At 42.4% G+C, this 20,958-nt stretch overlaps 1 protein-coding gene across 10 annotated transcripts in view; it reads right to left on the reverse strand.

The window, feature by feature from the left end:
* The window catches only part of LOC133060801 (nuclear body protein SP140-like protein), a 90,263-nt gene that overhangs the window by 43,460 nt on the left and 25,845 nt on the right, over window positions 1–20,958 (reverse strand). For 5 of the 10 annotated variants that reach the window (XM_061148550.1, XM_061148547.1, XM_061148544.1 and 2 more), the window contains 6 exons: window positions 18,465–18,533; window positions 16,685–16,756; window positions 12,534–12,614; window positions 8,053–8,136; window positions 6,879–6,959; window positions 4,614–4,697 (listed from right to left, as the gene is read on the reverse strand). In XM_061148550.1, coding sequence (XP_061004533.1) covers window positions 4,614–4,697; window positions 6,879–6,959; window positions 8,053–8,136; window positions 12,534–12,614; window positions 16,685–16,756; window positions 18,465–18,533 — 471 coding nt within the window. The remainder of the gene's footprint in view (window positions 1–4,613; window positions 4,698–6,878; window positions 6,960–8,052; window positions 8,137–12,533; window positions 12,615–16,684; window positions 16,757–18,464; window positions 18,534–20,958) is intronic. The other 5 variants (XM_061148548.1, XM_061148549.1, XM_061148551.1 and 2 more) reach the window with 5 other exon arrangements.

Consider the following 20,958-nt stretch of genomic DNA (forward strand, 5'->3'; position numbering starts at 1 on the left):
AACTGCTTTCTGGAAAAAAAAGTACATCTGCTCCAGTAATCTCACCTGAGGTCCAACAGAACCATGTTTTTTCCCATCTTTTGTACCTCATCTGCTTTCTCTTTTGCCAACAAAGGTCCGTCTAGTTAAGACTGTGGTTTTTCCAGTAGTCATGTATGGATGTGAGAGTTGGACTATAAAGAAAGCTGAGCACTGAAGAATTGATGCTTTTGGACTGTGGTGTTGGCGAAGACTCTTGAGAGTCCCTTGGACTGCAAGGAGATCCAACCAGTCCATCTTAAAGGAGATCAGTCCTGGGTGTTCATTGGAAGGACTGATGTTGAAGCTGAAATTCCACCTGATGTGAAGAACTGATTCATTTGAAAAGACCCTGATGCTGGGAAAGATTGAAGGCTGGAGGAGAAGGGAACAACAGAGGATGAGATGGTTGGATGGCATCACCGACTCATTGGACATGCGTTTGAGTAAACCCTGGAAGTTGGTGATGGACAGGGAGGCCTGGAGTGCCGCAGTCCACAGGGTCACAGAGTTGGACACAACTGAGCGACTGAACTGAACTGAACTGCTTTCTCTACTTTTCTTTTTCTACTTTAAACTTTAAGAATAAGACTAAAAAAATCTTATCCTTCTGGGAAAAACTGTCTTGAAAATTGCAAACCATAATTACCAGAACCAGTTTTAAATTTATCGCAATTGGCCAATGACTGTTTACATCACTAACTACATTTAAAACCAGCCAATTAAGGATGGCCTTATACTTATGAAAATCAGCCAATCAGCAACAGACACACTTCAGAAAGCCTGTGAGTGTGGCTAGATGCTAACCTAGTTATAAACACTCTTGTTTCTGAAAATCTTCTGTCCCTGAACTACATGCTTCCCAAAACTGTAAATAAAAACACAACACTGTAAATCTAACATACTGCAATAAAAATTAATTAAAAATAAATAAATAAAATTGGCAGTTTTCTTTTTTGAAAGACACTGAGTCCCATAAGCACAGTGCCTCCTCTCACCATGTGTCTTGCCAGCACAAGATATTGCATGATGACCTCTGCCTTCAAAAACAGAGCTCCCAGTGAGATCATCACAAAGACTTGTTTAGGGGTGTCTTTTGAGACCCTTGAACCAACAGATACAAACCTACAGCTTCTTGTGCATGACTCAGATTGTCTTCCTTATCCACTTGCAAGTGAAGCTGTCCCAAGAACAACTTGAGCTCTGACTTGTTTCTTTGAGGTTTTATAGAATTTATTTTAGTATCTAAAGGTGTGTATGAAATTAGATGTGAAATCATTGGACCTTTCGGTTTGGCAGCACAGCATTTAACAAATACTCTGTCAGTGTGCTTATGCTTCCACTACTTCATTTACTCACTTTTCTTTTGTCTATTTTTTTTAAAAGTCTTATCTCATGTGTGTTTGTGTATTCCTGAGTTTCCCATGCTTTTTAATTATTAGAAGATAGTGATCCAAAGCAAATACATAGAGACACAGACTTGATAAATCTCCAACCCTTGCCAGCCCCAAAGACTAATTAGTGGGTGGGGCTCCATTAGACCATAGCCAATTTGTGCAAATATATTTGGTCACACTCGTCTTGGGTCTCTCACCAAAACCTTCATGAGGATATTTGACATTGTATTAATTTGTGAAAGAAAACCACTTTGTTTAGTACATAACTATTATCATGTAATTAATCATATGTTTTCTTTCTCATCTCTGTTTGGTTGATGAGTTCAACGCCTCACTTACGAGCAGGACACCATTCATACTTATGACTGGGTGTAGTGGCCTCTTTGTTTGTCATGGGTTTGTCTCTGCCGAAGTCACAAGCTCCCACTGGCAGAACTTTCACTTCCTCCTTGTACTCTCAGTATGAGTCTAACTCTTGCATGTAATAAACAGCAAATTCTTACAAAAGGTATCTTTGGGTTTCAGTGGGGAATTTTTGGTATGTCAAAAGTAAATGACTCATTTAATAATATTTCCCTAAAAGAAACTCCTAAAAATTTAATAGGTAGGGCTTTATCCTGCAAATGAAACTATATTAAATGTATTAAGAAGTGCTAACTTCCACTGGAGAAGGGAATGGCAAACCACTTCAGTATTCTTGCCTTGAGAACCCCATGAACAGTATGAAAAGGCAGAAAGATAGGACACTGAAAGATGAACTCCCCAGGTCAGTAGGTGCCCAATATGATACTGGAGATCAGTGGTGAAATAACTTAAAAAAGAATGAAGGGATGGTGCCAAAGCAAAAACAACACCCGGTTGTGGATGTGACTGGTGATAGAAGCATGGTCCAATGCTGTAAAGAGCAATATTGCATAGGAACCCGAAATGTTAAGTCCATGAATCGAGGCAAATTGGAAGTGGTCAAACAGGAGATGGCAAGAGTGAATGTCGACATTCGAGGAATCAGCAAACTAAAATGGACTGGAATGGGTGAATTTAACTCAGATGACCATTTTATCTACTACTGTGGGCAGGAATCCCTTAGAAGAAATGGAGTAGCCATCATGGTCAACAAAAGAGTCTGAAATGCAGTACTTGGATGCAATCTCAAAAACGACAGAATGATCTCTGTTTGTTTCCAAGGCAAACCATTCAATGTCACAGTAATCCAAGCCTATGCCCTAACCAGTAACGCTGAAGAAGCTGAAGTTGAACGGTTCTATGAAGACCTACAAGACCTTTTGGAACTAACACCCAAAAAAAGGTGTCCTTCTCATTATAGGGGACTGGAATGCAAAAGTAGGAAGTCAAGAAACACCTGGAGTAATGGGCAAGTTTGGCCTTGGAGTACAGAATGAAGCAGGGCAAAGGCTACTAGAGTTTTGCCAAGAGAACGCACTGGTCATAGCAAACACCCTCTTCCAACAACACAAGAGAAGACTCTACACATGGACATCACCAGATGGCCAACACACACAGTTGTGTCCAACTCTTTGTGACTCCATGGACTGCAGTACGCCAGGCCTCCCTGTACATCACCAACTCCCAGAGCTTGTTCAAATTCATGTCCATCGAGTCAGTGATGCCATCCAACCATATCATTCTCTGTCATCCCCTTCTCCTCCCACCTTCAATCTTTCCCAGCATCAGGGTCTTTTCCATGGGGCAGTTCTTCATATCAGGTGACCAAAGTATTGGAGTTTCAGCTTCAACATCAGTCCTTCCAACGAATATTCAGGAATTATTTCCTTTAGGATGGACTGGTTGGCTCTCCTTGCAGTACAAGTGACTCTCAAGAGTCTTCTCCAACACCACAGTTCAAAAGCATCAATTCTTCAGTGCTCAGCTTTCTTTATAGTCCAACTCTCACATCCATACATGCCTACTGGAAAACCATAGCTAGACAGACCTTCATTGGCAAAGTAATGTCTCTGCTTTTTAACATGCTGTCTAGGCTGGTCATAGCTTTTCTTCCAAGAAGCAAATGTCTTTTAATTTCATGTCAGCAGTCACCACCTGCAGTGATTTTGGAGCCCCCAAAAACACTGTTTCCATTGTTTCCCAATCTATTTGCCATGAAATGATGGGACCAGATGCCATAATCTTAGCTTTCTGAATGTTGAGTTTTAAGCCAACTTTTTCACTCTCTTCTTTCACTTTCATCAAGAGGCTCTTTAGTTGTTCACTTTCTGCCATAAGGGTGGTGTCATCTGCATATCTGAGGTTATTGATATTTCTCCTGGCAATCTTGATTCCAGCTTGTGTTTCATCCAGCCCAGCATTTCTCATGATGTACTCTGCATATAAGTTAAATAAGCAGAGTGACAATATATAGCCTTGACATACTCCTTTTCCTATTTGAAACCAGTCTGTTGTTCCATGTCCAGTTCTAACTGTTACTTCTTGACCTGCATACAGACTTCTCAAGAGGCAGGTCAGGTGGTCTGGTATTCCCATCTCTTGAAGAATTTTCCACAGTTTGTTGTGATCCACATAATCAAAGGCTTTGGCTTAGTCAATAAAGCAGAAGTACATGTGTTTTTGGAACTCTCTTGCTTTTTTGATGATCCAATGGACGTTGGCAATTTGTTCTCTCGTTCCTCTGCCTTTCCTAAATCCAGCTTGAACATCTGGAAGTTCACTTCCTTACTAAATCATGACCTAATATTATTTGGTGATAAATATTATCTTTAAAATAAAATAAAATTGAGACAAAAGATAATAAAGAAAAATAAGATACCAGGCTGGTTATGCAGTGACTGCTTCAGATTTCCTTGTAGAGATCATTCCCTTACAGAAAGCAAAATTATCTCAAGTAACTGAATGTAGAACCTTCTCTGTGGTTGTGGTTGTTGTTGTTAAGTCTCTAAGTTATGTCCAACTCTTTGCGACCCCTTGGACTGTAGTCCACCAGGGTCTTCTGTCCATAGGATTTTCCAGGCAAGAATACTGGAGTATTTTTCCAGTTCCTCCTCTAGGGGATCTGCCCAAACCAGGGATTGAACCCATGTCTCCTTTCCATGTGGCACCTTGTATTTCTTCTGTATGCACATGTGAAGGGGAGTAGGGTAGGAAGGGAAATTGAAAGAGGGAGATCTTCCTCTCCGTAGACAGAAAAGATTCAATTAGTTAAATGGGAGTTGAAATTGTGAATACCTTCTCCATCATATAGTGGTTGACTGGGCAGCTCGTCTTGTTCTTCTATGTCAGTCATTTGGGAAGCTTCAGGATCACATGATACTGAAAAGAAATGAGAAATGGTATACAGGAATTTATTTCCATGCAGGAATAGAGATACAGATGTACAGAATGGACTTGTGGACACAGGGATAGGGAAGGGGGAGGTTGGACTAATTGGGAGATTAGGATTGACCTGGATATACTACCACGTGTAAAATAGATAGTGGGAAGGTGCTATATAACACAGAGAGCTCAGCTCTGTGATGACCTAGGCTGGTGTGATGGCAGGAGGTGGACATGGAAGGGACATCAGAGAGGGGATATATGTATACATATGACTAATTCACTTCATTGTACAACAGAGACTAACACAACATTGTAAAGCAATTATACTCCACTTTAAAAAAAAGAAAGAAGGAAATGAGCTGAGCTAGGATGTTCAGAGCACAGGTGAGCTGCCCTTTGGGAAAAAGGACATCTGCTCCAAGGACCACACCTGAGATCCAGCGGAGCCTGTTCTGCCTCTGTTTCCACTTCATTCACCTCATTCTCCTGCCCTCTGCTTCTCAGTTTCCTATCAATAGACCTGCCTCTTAACATTTCTGCTTCTGCACTAGGAGAATAATTGTGTATAATTATAAAGATGTATCTTTGATTTTGTGTGCTCTACCCACCCCCCAACATCCCCTATCTTTATGTTTTTTCCTCAATGATGATCTTGAGTTCTCATTTTTTGCTTATTCTCTCCAGCTGTATTCCTCTAGGTCTCTCAGATCCTATTGTCATTGTTTAGTCGCCAAGTCATGTCCAAGTTTTTTGATCCCATGGGCTATAGCCCACAGTCTCCTCGGTCCATGTGGTTTTTCAGGCAAGAGTACTGGAATGGGTTGCCATTTCTTTCTCCAAGAGATCTTCCCAACTCAGAGATCAAACCTACATCTCCTGAATTGGCAGGTGAATTCTTTACCACCGAGCCACAGGGGAAGCCCCCAAATCCTGTAGCAGAATTCATTTCTTGCCTCACTCTCTCTCTCTTAATCTCTTCCACTCCCTACTGATAGTCTTTATTTGAGAAGTAGAAGGCTCTCTGGTTTGGGCTCTGTTCTATTGTAATTGAGATGTTGCAGGTCTCCCTTTGGACTCCCATCATATGATGACACTGACTTCCTACAAGCCTCACACAGCCACCACCTGTATTGAGATACTCAGGACACTGGTCTTCACCCTTCCTCCTACTTTGATCTCAAGGGAAAAACAAATATTCTTTTTTCTCTGCTTCTGTATTCTAATTGCTAAGGAAAGATAATAACAGTTTCCCTGCTAAGAACTAAAATTTTGTGAGGAAATCTCACTTGCCAAAGCACTTTGAAAAAGAATAAAGCACTAGAAGTGAAAGTCACTCAGTCATGTTTGACTCTTTGTGACCCCATGGACTATACAGTCCATGAAATTCTCTCAGCCGGAATACTGGAATGGGTAGCCATTCCCTTCTCCAGGGGATCTTCCCAATCCAGGGATCAACCCAGGTCTCCACATTGCAGGCAGGTTCTTTACCAGCTGAACCACAAGGGAAGACCAAGAATACTGGAGTGGGTAGCCTACCCCTTCTCCAGCGGATCTTCCTAACTTAGGAATCGAACCAGAGTCTCCTGCATTGCAGGTGGGTTCTTTACCAACTGAGCTATCAGGGAAGCCCAATAAAGCACTATATAATCCAATAATCTGATGAAGAATATGTGGCAAAAACTGCTTGTGGGCTTAGAGTCATTGGTCTTTCTTTCTGACAAGTAGATCTCAAGGACCAAGTTTCTTTGGAAGTCAATCCAAAGTTATAACAAAATAATATTACTATTAAACACTAGATAAATACCTACCTTTTATTCTTTATAGAAAATAAGAGGTGCCCAGGAGTTAGAATCACAATATTGAGTCTTGAGTGTAAACAAGCATAAAGATTATGGAGGAAAAACAGACTCTTTAGGACTGATTTACTACAACAGAGGAGGAGATGGTTGGATGGCATCGCTGACTCAATGGATACGAGTTTAAGCAAGCTCCAGGAGATGGTGAAGGACAGGGAGGCCTGGCTTGCTGCAGTCCATGGGGTCACACAGAGCTGGAGACAACTGAGTGATTCAACAACAACTCCAACATGAGGAGGGAACCAGGGTCGTGCTATTCAGCTCTGAATTCAGACATCTGACAGCCTGCAGCTCAGGGCTGACAATCCCCCTTCCTTACCTGGCTCATATCTTGGTGGGGAGCTCGGGGCTTCCTGGGGCTCTTCTTTCTCACGGATCACATAACAGGCATTGTTATCCTCTGCAGAAAGGAATGAAATCCCTCAGAGGTCTCAGTATACAACCAGGGAAAATCATGGCAAAAAAACCCCCAAAACCTCATGGTGAAGACACAGGAAGCTCAGTTCTCTCCTGGGTGAGGCTGTCCTTGTCCCAGACCATCTTGGTCTGCCCTTGGAGTTCCCCTGACCTGCAGGGTAACTCCCTCCCATCATTACCACTGGAGGCTGAGAACCAGCCACCATCTCCCACACTCCCTACACATCTAATTCTCTTTCTCCTTTTTCCTCTTCCCGTTGACTCTGCATATTTTTCTGTCTCTGCCCTTGTTTCCTCTGCCAGTGTCTCTAGATGCTTCTCTTTGTTTTGGTGTGTGCTGCCTCCTCTGCTCCTTTTATTTTTTTTCTTTCAGCCTTGACACTGCTCTTTATTGCCTTTTCCCATCCCATTCTTCCCTCCGTTTTCACATGGACCACAGGGGCCAAAAGCTTCCCCTCATCAGCTTTAGTCTAAGAATCCTATATCACCTTTCTAAATCTCAAGCCTACTCATCACTCACAAAACTTATTTCCGTGTTCCTAGGACTTCCAGAAGGAAGGTGAAAATGATTTCCTTGCCTCAGTGGCCATAACCTGCTGACAACTGGATTTTTATATGCACTTAAAGTCACCCAAGTTCTAATCCTGGTCGGGAAGGTCCCCTGAAGAATGAAATGACAACCCACTCTGGTATTCTTGCTTGGAAAATTCCATAGACAGAGGAGCCTGGCGGGCTACAGTCCATGGGGTTGGAAAGAGTTGGACATGACTGAGCACACACACACACACACACACACACACACACACACAGAGTCACCCAGGCACTCCTACTTTGGGACCCCTGCCCACCTCTGGCACATGCTGTCTCCCTACCTTCTCCACCCAGGGGTGCTCTCCCCACTCAGCTCCACTCACCTTTAACCTTAGTATCTCTCACAGTTTTGGGAAAAACAAAACAGAAAATCAACACAATTTCTTGTGTATGTATGTGAATATGAAGAAGAGAATGGCAAGATGAGAGAAGGGGAGATTTTTTTCCCATTTATTGAGGCAATTGGGAATTTAAAACATAATTACCTCCTCCCTCTGCAGGTAGTAGGCTGAGCACCTCCTCGGCTTTTCCTTCAGGAGGTATTTGGGGAGCTTTGGGATCACAGGTCACTGCAGAGAAACAAGGACCTGATGGACGTGGAGGGCGATCAGAGACAGACCTCAGCGGGCTCGTGCCAACATGATGGGACAGTGATATGTCTGCTCCAAGCTCTGCTCCTGGGAGCCCCAGGCTGTCTGTTTCTTTGCCATCTGCTGGCGCCCCTTCTCCTTCTCACTCCCTCTCAATGTCCTGCCCACAGTTCCACCTCCACGCAGCTCTGTTTCCTGGATGTGCATCTGTTTGATTGTCTGGGTTTCTCTCCTCATGTCTTGTTTTCATGTCTTGGGGTTTCCTGTTTCCTTGTTTTTCAGTGATAGTGTGTCTCTTTTGCTCTATTATCCATTCTAGTTTTCTTACGCAAGATCACTTAAAGTCCAAGTGGTTGGTCCATTTCCATGCTCCCTGTTTCTCAGTGATTTCCATTCCTTCCCCACCAGCACTACTTTTTCCTTAACTAAAACCTCCTGGACTCTGGTTCACTCCTTCAAGAACCTGCAGAACTCCCTGGGCTTCCTCTTCCTCTTCTGACCACATGACCCCACCTTGACTGCCAGCTGGCTTCGAACACCGCTGTCCTCAGGGACACACCCAGGATGCTGGTGCCCACCCTTCCTTTTCTACCTTGCCCTTGCAAAAATAACTGCCCTGCCCTTGCAAAAATAACTCTGTGCTTTATTTCCACAGCCATAAAATAGAGGTTACGACAGTGTGCACACCTGTCTTTTGGTTTTGTGAAGATAAGAGGAGGGCTTGCACAACCCAGTAATCTGGTGCAGAATGTAAGGAAATGTGCATACCTGGTTTCCCAACCTTATTCTCTTTCTCATTCTCACCCTTTTCATGCATCTCTGCTTCTTCTATTTCTACCTCAGTCAGTGTCTTGCTGTTGGAATGTCTTGCTATTTCCTTTGTCCTGATTCGTTTCTTTTCCCATGTCTGTTCCCACCTCCCTTTTCTCCTCCTTCCTTCCCTGATGCTGATCTTTACATCCTCGCCCCATCTCTCAAACTGCTGTTTTCTAAAACTAAGGATCCGAAAAGGTATCTCTGAGATGGTATATAACTTCCATGTGAGGGATTCCTTGGTGGTCCAGTGGTTAAGAATCCACCTTCTAATGCAGAGGATGTGGGTTTGATCCCTGGTCGAGGAACTAAGATCCTGCATGCCAAGGGGCCACTAAGCTCATGAGCTGTAACTACAGAGCCCACGTGCTCTGGAGTCCACAGGCCACAACTAGAAAGAAACCCAAACATTGCAATGAAGGTCCCACATGCCACAAGTAAGATCCAATGCACTCAAAAATATACAAAGAACTAAGTAAATATAATTGGCATGTGGTTTCACCAATTAGTGAGCAGATTAGACAGTGGAATGGACCAAAAAAACTGTTCCCAGCACAGGGCTAAGTGTGTGGAAAAGGCTCAGATGAAAAAAATTCAACAAAGCTGAAATTACTGCAAAGTTTTACACGTACTTTAGAAGTCATTGCAGGAGAGGCACACATGAGACTGGAGCCATGGAAAGGAAAATAAGGGAAGGATTTACTCCTTATGACAACAGGAAGTACTGATTTAAGGTAGGCATGTGAGATAAGCCAACTTGCCTTTTCAAAGGGTCATCTAGGTGAGTTGGAGAGGATGGATGTGGTGGGAGGATGATTAGGGGAAGGTATGAGACTAGATAGAGATTGTTGCTCTGGCTCTGGTTCCAGAGAGAAGAGAGATCTGATGAGGGCTTTTGTGTTGAGAGCAGCAAGCAATGGATGAGCAGGAGACATGTTCAAGGTGTAGCTGATTAAACTGGATGATTGATGGGTTGTGTGAATTGAAGGAGGGGGAAGAGACACTGATGATCCCTAGGTGTCTGCCTAAAGAACGGAACAGTAGAGTTTCATAATGAAACAAAGAACACCAGGAAAGGAGGCAGATGCAGTTTCAAGAAAGATGATCCATGCAACTAAGGAAGTGTCTACTACTGAAGTTTCCCAAAACCATCCAAATGGAGCAGTCTCTCAGATGCCTGTACAAATATATTCAAGCACTTAGATGAATGAGCCTAAAAGACAAGTCTGGGCCAGAGATAGGAATTTGGGGATCATTAAGTTATAGGTGGAAGTAGACAAGAATGGCTGAGGAGAGACCCCTTGCCTCAGAGGCTATTACAGGTACCACTTTGATCATTGGGGTAATCTGAAATCAGTCCTGAATACTCATTGGAAGGACTGAAGCTGAAACTCCAATACTTTGGCCACCTGATGTGAAGAACTTTCTTGTGGGAAATGACCCTGATGCTGGGAAAGACTGAAGGCAGGAGGAGGAGGGGACAACAGAGGATGAGATGGTTGAGTGGCATCACCAACTCAATGGTCATGAGTTTGAACAAGCTCTGGGAGTTGGTGATGGACAGGGAAGCCTGGCGTGCTGCAGTCCGTGGGGTTGCAAAGAGTTGGACACGACTGAGTGACTGAACTGAACTGAAGTGAAAACTCATTGCTAACATGTTCAACTCCTAGTTTTAGAAGTTGCCTCCATGCAGCAACCCTTCTTTCAGTTCCCACAACGTCCCCAGCTGTCTTCTCCATCCCTTGTACATGGTTTTCCCTCTCTACAGATGTTTCACTCATTCTCCTTTATCTTTTTCTCTATGTATAACTGTCATGCTTTCCTCCACTCTTTCTACTTCTTAGCACTTTCCCTTTTAGGGTCTTTCTCTTCATATCACTTTCTCTACCTTTTAAACTCTGTACCTTGTTTGATTACTAAGTTTAACTCCTTTCTTCTGGGGAAATCATTTCCTTGCTTCTATCTCTTCTCTCTAATTGTTAACTTTCTGTTTGCAATGTTTCCACCTAAAATTTAAATCTAAAAGTTAAAATTCCAGCCTTTCTGTTTACTTTGTCCATCTCACATATTCCTCCTCCATATTGTCAAAGTTCTCATCTTCTGCCACTGAAAAATGAGCATGAATCTTTCCTTCCCTTTGGCAGGCTAATTTCAAAAGTCTTTCACATGAATTCTCTGTATTATGATTATTCTCACTATGTCCATGTTCTTGGGACAATCTTAGTGAAAGCAGGTTGAAAATTATCTCCCTTCCCTGATAGCATATTGCAGCCTGGTTCTATTTAGATTTCATGTCCATTTATTTCTTAATTATTATTGGAGTATAGTTGATTTAAAATATTGTATTAGTTTAAGGTACCCAGGAAAGTGAATCAGTTATACATATACATATATCCACTCTTTTTAAAGATTTTTTTTCCATATAGGTCATAATAAAGTATTGAGTAGAGTTCTTTGTGCTATACAATAGATTCTTATTATTTATCTATTTTATATATGGTAGGTGGCTCTAGTGGTAAAGAATCTGCCATTCAGGAGACATAAGAGATGAGGATTAGATCCTTGGGTTGGGAACCCGATCCTGTAGCCTTGCCTGGAAAATTCCATGGACAGAGGAGCCTAGCGGGCTACAGTCCATGGGGTTACAAAGAGTCGGACTCAAATGAGTGACTGAGCACACACACATATGTCAATCCCAATCTCCCAATTCCCTGTGTGAGTCTGAGCCTCACATGGCTACTACCTGCAATGAGATACTCGGGACACAGGTGAGTCTTTGTCCTTCCTTCTACTTTGATCTCAGGGAAAAACGAGTATCATTTTTCTATGTTTCCATATCCTAATCTCTAAGGAGAAATAATAACTGTTTCCCTGGCTAAGTCCTAAAGTTTTATAAGGAAATCATATTTGCCAAAGTACTTAGAAAAGAATAAAGCACTATATAATCCAATAGCTTGATATATATATATATATATATGGCAATAACTGTCTTGTGAGATTTTGGGTCACTGGTTTTTCTCTCTGACAAGTAGATCTCAAGGACCATATTCCTTTGGAAGCCTATCCAATGTTATGAAAATATATTATTAAAAATATTACTGTTAAACACTAGATAAATATCTATCTTTGTTCTTCATAGGAATAAAGGGTACTCAAGAGTTAAAACCGCAATATCAAATCTTTAGTGTAAATAAACATAAAGATTTTGGAGGATAAAAGACTTTCTTTAGGACTGGCCTACTACAACATGAGGGCTTCCCTGGTTGCTCAGATGGTAAAGAATCTGCCTCCAATGCAGAAGACCTGGTTCTATCCCCAGGTCAGGAACATCCCCTGGAGAAGGGAATGGTGACCCACTCCAGTATTCTTGCCTGTGGAATTCCATGGATAGAGGAGCCTGGTGGGCTACAGTCCATGGGTTTGCAAAGAGTTGGACAGGATGGAGCGACTAACATTTCACTTTAAGTGGGAACTCATCTGTTATAACCAGGGTCGTGCTATTCAGCTCTGAATTCAGACATCTGACAGCCTGCAGCTCAGGGCTGACAATCCCCCTTCCTTACCTGGTTCATATCTTGGTGGGGAGCTCGGGGTTTCCTGGGGCTCTTCTTCATTACAGATCACATAACAGGCATTGTTATCCTCTGCAGAAAGGAATGAAATCCCTCAGAGGTCTCAGTATACAACCAGGGGAAATCATGGCCAAAAAAAAAAAAAAAAAAAACTCATGGTGAAGACCTGGGAAACTCAGTTCTCTCCTGGGTGGGACTGTCTATGTCCCAGATCATCTCCGTCTGCCCTTGGAGTTCCCCTGACCTGCAGGGTAACTCCCTCCTATCATTGCCACCGGAGGCTGAGAATCAGCCACCATCTCCTGCACTCCCGGTACATCTAATTCTCTTTCTCCTTCTTCCTCTTCCCATTGACTCTGCATAGTTTTCTGTCTCTGCCCTTGTTTCCTCTGCCAGTGTCTCTAGATGCTTCTCTTTGTTTTTGTGTGTGATGTTTCCTCTGCTCCTGTCTTTTTTTTTTTTCTTTCAGCCTTGACACTGCTCTTTATCGCCTTTCCCCATCCCATTCTTCCCTCCATCTTCGCATGGACCACAGGGTCCGACAGCCTCCCCTTATCAGCTCTATTCTAAGAATCATACACCACCTTTCTAAATCACAAGCCTGTCCATCATTCACAAAACTTATTTCCATGTTCCTAGGACTTCTGTAAGGAAGCTGAAAGTGATCTCCTTGCCTCAATGGCCAAATTGGATTTTTAAAATTAATTTATTTATTTTGATTGGAGGATAATTACTTTGCAAAATCATGGTGGTTTTTGCCATATGTCAATGTGAATTTTATATGCAGCTGAAGTCACCCAGGCACTTCTACTTCGGGACCCCAGTCTACCTTTGACACATCCTGTCTCCCTACCTTCTCCCCACTCACCTTAGTTCACCTTTATCCTTAGTCTTTCTCAGTTTGGGGGAAAATAAGAGAAATTGACACAATTGCAAGCATACGTTTGTGACTATGAAGAAGAGAATGGCAAGATGAGAAAGGTGGAGGATGTTTTTTGCCCATTTACTAAAGCAGTTAGGAATTTAAATTATAATTATCTTCTCCCTCTGCTTGTAGTAGATTGAACACCTCCTTGGGTTCTCCTTCAGGAGGCACTTGGGGAGCTTTGGGATCACTGGTCACTGTGGAGAAACAAGGGCATAATGGACGTGGAGGCGATCAGAGACAGACCTCAGCACACTAGTGCCAACACGACGGGACGGCGACATGGCTCCTGCAAGCTCTGGTCTGAGAGCCACACCGTCTCCTTCTGTTTCTTTGCCATCTGCTTGCACTTCTTCTCCTTCTGTCTCCCTGTCAGTGTCCTACCCACAGCTCCACGACCACACAGCTCTGTTTCCTAGCTGTGCATCCATTTGATTGTTTGGGCTTCTTGTTTTCAGGTCTGGAGGTTTTTTTGTTTGTTTGTTTTTCAGTGATAGTGTATCTCTTTTCCCCTGTTATCCTTTCTACTTCTCTTCAAGCACAAATGATTGGGTCCATTTCTATACTCCCCATCTCTCAGTGGTTTCCCTTCCCTGCCCACCGATATAAATTTTTCCTTAACTAAAGTTTTGTCCTGGACCCGAGTTCACTCCTTTAAGAACCTGCAGAACTCCTTGTGCTTCCTCTTCCTCTTCTGACCACCTGACCTCACTCTGACTGCCAGCTGGCTTTGCACGCCGCTGCCCTCAGGGACACACCCAGGATGCTGGTGCCCACTCTTCCTTTTCTACCTTGCCCTTGCAAAAATAACCTCCGTGCCTTTCTGTGCTTTATTTCCTCAGCCATAAAATAGTCGTTATGACAATTTATGTGCCTGTGCCTTACTGTTTCATGAAGGCAAGAGGAGAGCTTGCACAATCCAACAATCTAATGGAGACTCTAAGGGACCTTGCACACTTTGTCTCCCAACCTTATTCGCTTTCTCATTCCCAGTCTTTCCGCACATCTCTGCTTCTTCTATTTCTACCTCAGTATCTTGCTGTTGGAACCTCTTGGTACCTCTCTTTGTCTGATTTGTTTCTTTTCTCATGTCTGTTTCCACCTGCCTTTTTCTCCCCCTTCCGTCCTCGATGCTGATCTGTAGGTCCTCGCCGCATCTCTCAGACTCTTGCTTTCTAGAACTAGGGATCAGAGAAGGTGTCTCTGACATGGTCTATAATTTCCATGTAACTTCACCAGTTAGTGAGAAAACTGTTCCCAGCATAGGACTAAGTGTGCACAAAGGCTCAAATGAGAAAATTCATCAAAATTTAAGGTACTGCAAAGTTTTACATGAACTTTAGAGTCATTGCCAGAGAGGCACGCATGAGGCTGGAGCCATGGGAAGAAAAATAAGGGACAGATTTAATCATTATGATGACAGGAATTATTGATTTAAGGTAGGCAAGTGAGATAAGCCAACTTGCCTTTTCAAAGCATCATCTAGGTGAGTTGAAGAGAACGGATGTGGTGGGAGGATGATTGGGGGAAGGTATGGACTTCCCTGGTGGCTCAGATGGTAAAGAATCTTCCTGCAATGCAGGAGACCCAGGATTGATCCTTGGGTGGAGAAAATCCCCTGGAGAAGGGAAAGGCTACCCACCCCAGTATTCTGACCTGAAGAATTTCTTGGACTCCATGAAATTCCATAGGGTCGCAAAAAGTTGGACACCACTGAGCGACTTTCACTTGCTCTTCTACATCTGTGACTCTATTTCTGCTGAGTAATTAAGTTCATGCTTTTAGAACATGATAGTGTTCTAAACATGGTAATGTACATGTTTACTTTTGTTTTTTATTTTCATTACTCTAGGAAATGGATCAAAGAAAATCTTGCTGGGATTTATGTCACAGAGTGTTCTGCCTATGTTTTTCTCTAAGAGTTTTACAGTATCTGGCCTTACATTTACATTTAGGTCTTTAATCCATCCCTGTTTATTCTTTCATTCACACTCACTTTGTCTCTGCTATTCTCAGTATTTCATTAATCCTATGCAATCCTGGAAAGCAAGTTTATAATGACTGCTCTCCTCTAAACTCCAATTTGGTAGTATTTAGATTTCATATGTGCGTGTGTGCATGTGTGTTTAGTTGCTCACTCACATCTGACTCTTTGCAACCCCTTGGACTGTAGCTTGCCAGACTCCTCTTTCCATGGAATTTCCCAGGCAAGATTATTGGAGTGGGTTGCCATTTCCTAATCCAGGGGATCTTCCCGACCCAGGGATTGAACCCGTGGCTTCTGTGGCTCCTGCATAGGCAGGAGGGTTCTTTACCACTGAACTACCTGGGAAACCTTAGATTCCACAAACTTTTAAATAAAATTAGAGCTACTTAGGCAACTCCATGTGGTGCCCTCAATCTACATTTTCATAATGCTGTGCCCTTAAATTCTCCATCCAGAAGCCCCTCCATTAAGGCCATTAGCCCCCCTTTCCCCCTTGCCTCCCTTACATGGAAGAAAGCAATCAGAGGCCAAGTAAATGGGTATATCTGTGTTTGGAGGGAGGAGAAACATGTTCCTTGCATACAGACATGTAAATAAATCAATGAGATCATTGGTCACTTAATTCAGTTCAGTTCAGTTCAGTCGCTCAGTCATGTCCAACTCTTTGCAACCCCATGAACCGCAGCACGCCAGGCCTACCTGTCCATCACCAACTCCCAGGGTTTACCCAGACTCATATCCATTGTGTTGGTGATGCCATCCAACCATCTCATTCTCTGTCATCCCCTTCTCCTCCTGCCCTCAATCTTTCCCAGCATCAGGGCCTTTTCAAATGAGTCAGCCCTTCACATCAGGTGGCCAAAGAATTGGAGTTTCACCTTGCTCCTTTAGGATGGACTGGTTGGATCTCCTTGCAGTCCAAGGGACTCTCAAGAGTCTTCTCCAACATCACAGTTCAAAATCATCAATTCTTTGGCGCTCAGCTTTCTTCACAGTCCAACTCTCATATCCCTACTTGACCACTGGAAAAACCATAGCCTTGACTAGACTGACCTTTGTTAGCAAATTAATGTCTCTGCTTTTTAATATGCTGTCTAGGTTGGTCATAACTTTCCTTCCAAGGAGTAAGCGTCTTTTAATTCATGGCTGCAATCACCATCTGCAGTGATTCTGGAGCCCAAAAAGGTAAAGTCAGCCACTGTTTCCACTGTTCCCCAGCTCCCCGTTTACCTGGCTGCAGTCTGGGCATCTCTGCAGGATTGCCTTTGCTGGTCCTTTGGAGAGATTTGTGCTCAGAGGAACCTGAAGAGAAACACAGGAAAGACCAACCAGACAGTGTGATGGGGGAACAGACCATGGATGATGCTGAATTCTGATGTCCAGTGCTCGGGTAAGCTTCTCCTTGGGAAAACAATACTGTTGTTCCAAGGACTTCACTTAAGACCCACTGGAGCCTTGCTCTCCCTGTTTTCCTTCTCTTTAGCCCCCAGTCACCTTTCTCCTCATTTTTCTGTCCTCACACATGGTCATTTCTGTGCCATGAAGGATCACACACCTCCTTTACCCTCTGGGCTTTTTCTTTTTTGCCCTCCAACATTCTTTATCAGTTTTCCCTACTCCCAACAGTTTTTCTTTCTAGGTTTTAGCTTCCCTGACTCTCTGCCAGCCCTACCCAACAGTCACCACTCTGAGTCATCGAGAATGCTGGTTGCCTAGCTTGTTTAACTTGTTTTGGACTGCTAAAAGACCCTTACACACTTCAGTGCTTCTATTTCCTTACCTATACAATAGGAATAAGTAACAGCCCATCTGTTTACACCCATAACTCTGTGGAGATAAGAATGATACCTTGTTTGCCAAGATTCTTTGAAAAATAATAGTCTATTTTGCCTTAGGTCTGTAACTGTATAATGGGGTTTTCTAACCATCTAAAAGCTTTTAATTTACAAATGGTTGTTTAAGCTCCTACGAGTGCCACAGCCTCCTCCAACTATTAATTGGAGCCCCTGGATCAGAGACCCTCAATATGAGAGTTAGGAGAATATGTTGCCTCAACAATTTAGGGACCACGCCCCTAAACAGCAGGAAGTAGTTATGAAATGAAAACGATGCCGCTTTCCCTTGGCAACATAATTCTCCTAAAAGAAAAGGGAGGAATGAGAGAGTCATTTCCTAGGCAGGTTGATAAGAAGTCTAGGGGTCCCCAAGGAGAGGCGGGTCTGGAATTCTCGAGGAAGAAAGGACAAGCTTTTTTTCTTTCCTATACATTCCTTAGCATTATATAACAATAATGTATCCTGCCTGAGGACAATCTCTGGATTAAACCTTCTGGCTAATCCTGTTATCTTAAAATGTAAATTATGGGAGTAGGTCTGGTGAGGTCTTTACAATCTTCAGACATTCTTCAGATTCATTGGAGACTATATAACTCCATTGCTAACACTAGCAAGTGGGTACTCTTTCTGCCCCCTTCTGATGTCTATGTCAGAAGCTTTTCCTATCCCTTTTATACTTTAATAAACTCTATTGCACACACACAAAAATAATAATAATAGTCATATAATAAATAATATTATTGGTTGAAAAAAATTATACTTTAAACTTGGAAGCAATTGATCTGGAAGACATGCTTCTTTGGGGGGGGGTGGTTTCCAAAGTTAGCATTATAAACAAACAAACTATATAAGCAAACAACATATAACAAAATAATAGTATTATAAGCAAACAGAAAAATACTGAGGTTTTATTCTCTAGAGAAGACAAAGGGTGAATAGGTATTAATGCAAGTTTTTTACAATTCATAGCTATGAGAGACATCCTTTTTCTCCAGCATATTGCTGGTAGAATGCACTAGGAACATTTGTGCTATTTGTTGTGTTACTTATGCTGTTATGGACTCATGAGATTCCAGGACGCTTTAGATCTTTTGACTGTGGAGTACACTCAATAAACACCTGCTGTGAATTCAGCCACCTGACACCCTCGGCTGGCAGTTCCTCCCCATCCTTACCTGGCATATACCTTGGTGAAAAGCTCGAGGCTTCCTGGGGCCATTCTTCATCCCAGGTATTGCTGATCTCTACAGAAAAGATTGCAATTCCACAAGCATTTCAATTTATGACCAAGGAAGAATCACAGCAAGAAAATAACTGGAAAATCAAGAAAGGCTGAGAAACTGGAAAGCCCTGCTCCCCAAAACAACCTGCCATGCCATGCCATATTGCTCTCAAGTCATGTCCAGCTCTTTTGCAACCCCATGGACTGTAGCAAACCAGGCTCCTCTGTCCATGAAATTTTCCAGGCAAGAATACTGGAGCAGGTTTCCATTCCCTTCTCCAGTGGATATTCCCTACCCAGGGATTGAACCCGTGTCTCTTGTGCTTCCTGCATTGACAGGCAGATTATTTAACCACTCCACCACCTAAGAAGAAAATGACCTGATCTGAAGGTTAACTTTGCTTCACCAGGTTTCACTAGGGGATGAAGAATTCACCCACTGTGGGACGATCTTCCTTTTCTTATACTGCATTTTCTTTCTATTTCTTCCCTTTCCATTGATTCTGTGCATTTTATCCAACTCTGCCTCTGTTTCTTCCTGCTGGTGTCTCTTGGACGGTCTCTTCCTCTTTTCCTGCAAATTTTTCTCTTGTTTCTCTGGTGCTGCTCCTTCTCTGCTATTCTTTGTCTCTCAACTGTTTTTTCCTAACTTTCTCTAGAAAAATGTCCCTGAGATAGTATGTTTTAAGTAGGCTTTAGCCAGAGGGAGGCGGTTAAGTGGAAGACAGTGGAACGTGAAAACAGTTCTTAATAAGGTAGAAAATATATGAAAAGGCTCAGATATGAAAGAGAGATTTAACAAGTAAAATTATTATGAGTGAGTCAAAGACAATATCATATGATATGGCTTATATGTGGATCTAAAAAAAAATAATACCAACGAACTTATTTACAAAACAGAAACAGACTCACAGACATAGAAAACTTATGGTTACAAAGGGGCTACGGGGGAGGGATAAATTAAGAGTTTGGGATTAATATATACACTTTATTGTATATCAAATAGTTAACAAGGACCTACTGTATAGCACAGGGAACCAAAACCAAATATCTTGTAATAATGTATAATTAAAGAACATGTAAAAAAGAATATATATATATATATGGGCTTCCTTAGTGGATCAGTGGTAAAGAATCTGCCTGCAGTGCGGGAGACACTGGAGACCCAGGTTTGATCTCTGGGTTGGGAAGAACCCCCAGAGGAGAAAATGGCAACCCACTCCAATATTCTTGACTGGAAAATCCCATGAACCGAGGAGCCTGGTGGGCTACAGTCCACGGGGTCACAGGAGTCGGACACAGCTGAGAGACTGAACACACACATAGATATGTATATCTGAATTAGCAAAGTGATTGGCTGAAACTAACTCAACATTGTAAATCAACTATATTTCCATAAAATTTTTTAAAATGAAAAAAAAATACAAATTTAAAAAATAAAATCACTGGGGGAAAAAAGTTTATCCTATATTGAATTAACAGTGTAGGAGGCAGGTGATGAGGCTGTGAAAATAGACCTGGGGCTCACCTTGGGTGATCATGGATGCCACTCAGAGGAACATATATTTAATCCTTAGTGTATTAAGAAAGTATGTAGGAACACAATCTAATTTTCATTTTCATATGTCCCATGTGGTTGAAGTAAAAATGACACATTTGATGGGAGTGAGGTTAGAGGAAAGTTATGAGTAGAGCCTGTTTTGAGAACCATGACAGAGATATGGATTTGAGACTTGAGGGTGTGACAGATTGGACAGGTGTGAGTTATTCTGGAAGAGAGATGACTATGCTGGATGAGTAACGGGCATGTATTTGAGAGCAAGAGGAGTCCTGGAGACGCCTTGACTTCCAACATGAAAACCCATGAGACAATAGTGACCCATCACTGAGACATGAATGCTGAAGAGGAGTTAGATCTAGCTTGAGCAATGAAGAAGCTACTTTCAGTCCTGAAGTGCCAAGTTTAAGGTTCTTGAAAGAATTCAAGTGCCAATGTCTAGCAGACCATGGTCTTTGAGTCCATGGATAAATACACTGTGAAGACAATCTAGGGTGGTGATTTGGTCTTAGGAATCATTGGAATATTCGGGGAGAGGACTTTTTCAATCTGAGTATTTTACAAGTGCCACTTAGATGATTGAGGAGAGTTTGATCTGAAAACTCACATCTGATGTTGCCAATCCTTGTGCCCAAAGTTGCTTATACCCAGTGCTCTTACCTCAAGCCTGCAATGTCCTGATCTGTTCCTCTCTCTCTTTTATCCTCTTTTCACTCAACCTGTTTTCCATCCATTCTCCAACTATTTCTCTACACAGTTGCCTTTGTACTTCTCTCTGACTTTTCCCAATTTTTAGCATTGATATTTTCCTCTTGCTCTTTCTCTTTCCATATTTTTGGCTCTCAATTTTTATCTCAGATTCTTTGGAGATTTTTCAGTTTATCTCTCC

The sequence above is a fragment of the Dama dama genome, chromosome 8 (assembly GCF_033118175.1).
Source record: "Dama dama isolate Ldn47 chromosome 8, ASM3311817v1, whole genome shotgun sequence".
Lineage (NCBI taxonomy): Eukaryota > Metazoa > Chordata > Mammalia > Artiodactyla > Cervidae > Dama > Dama dama.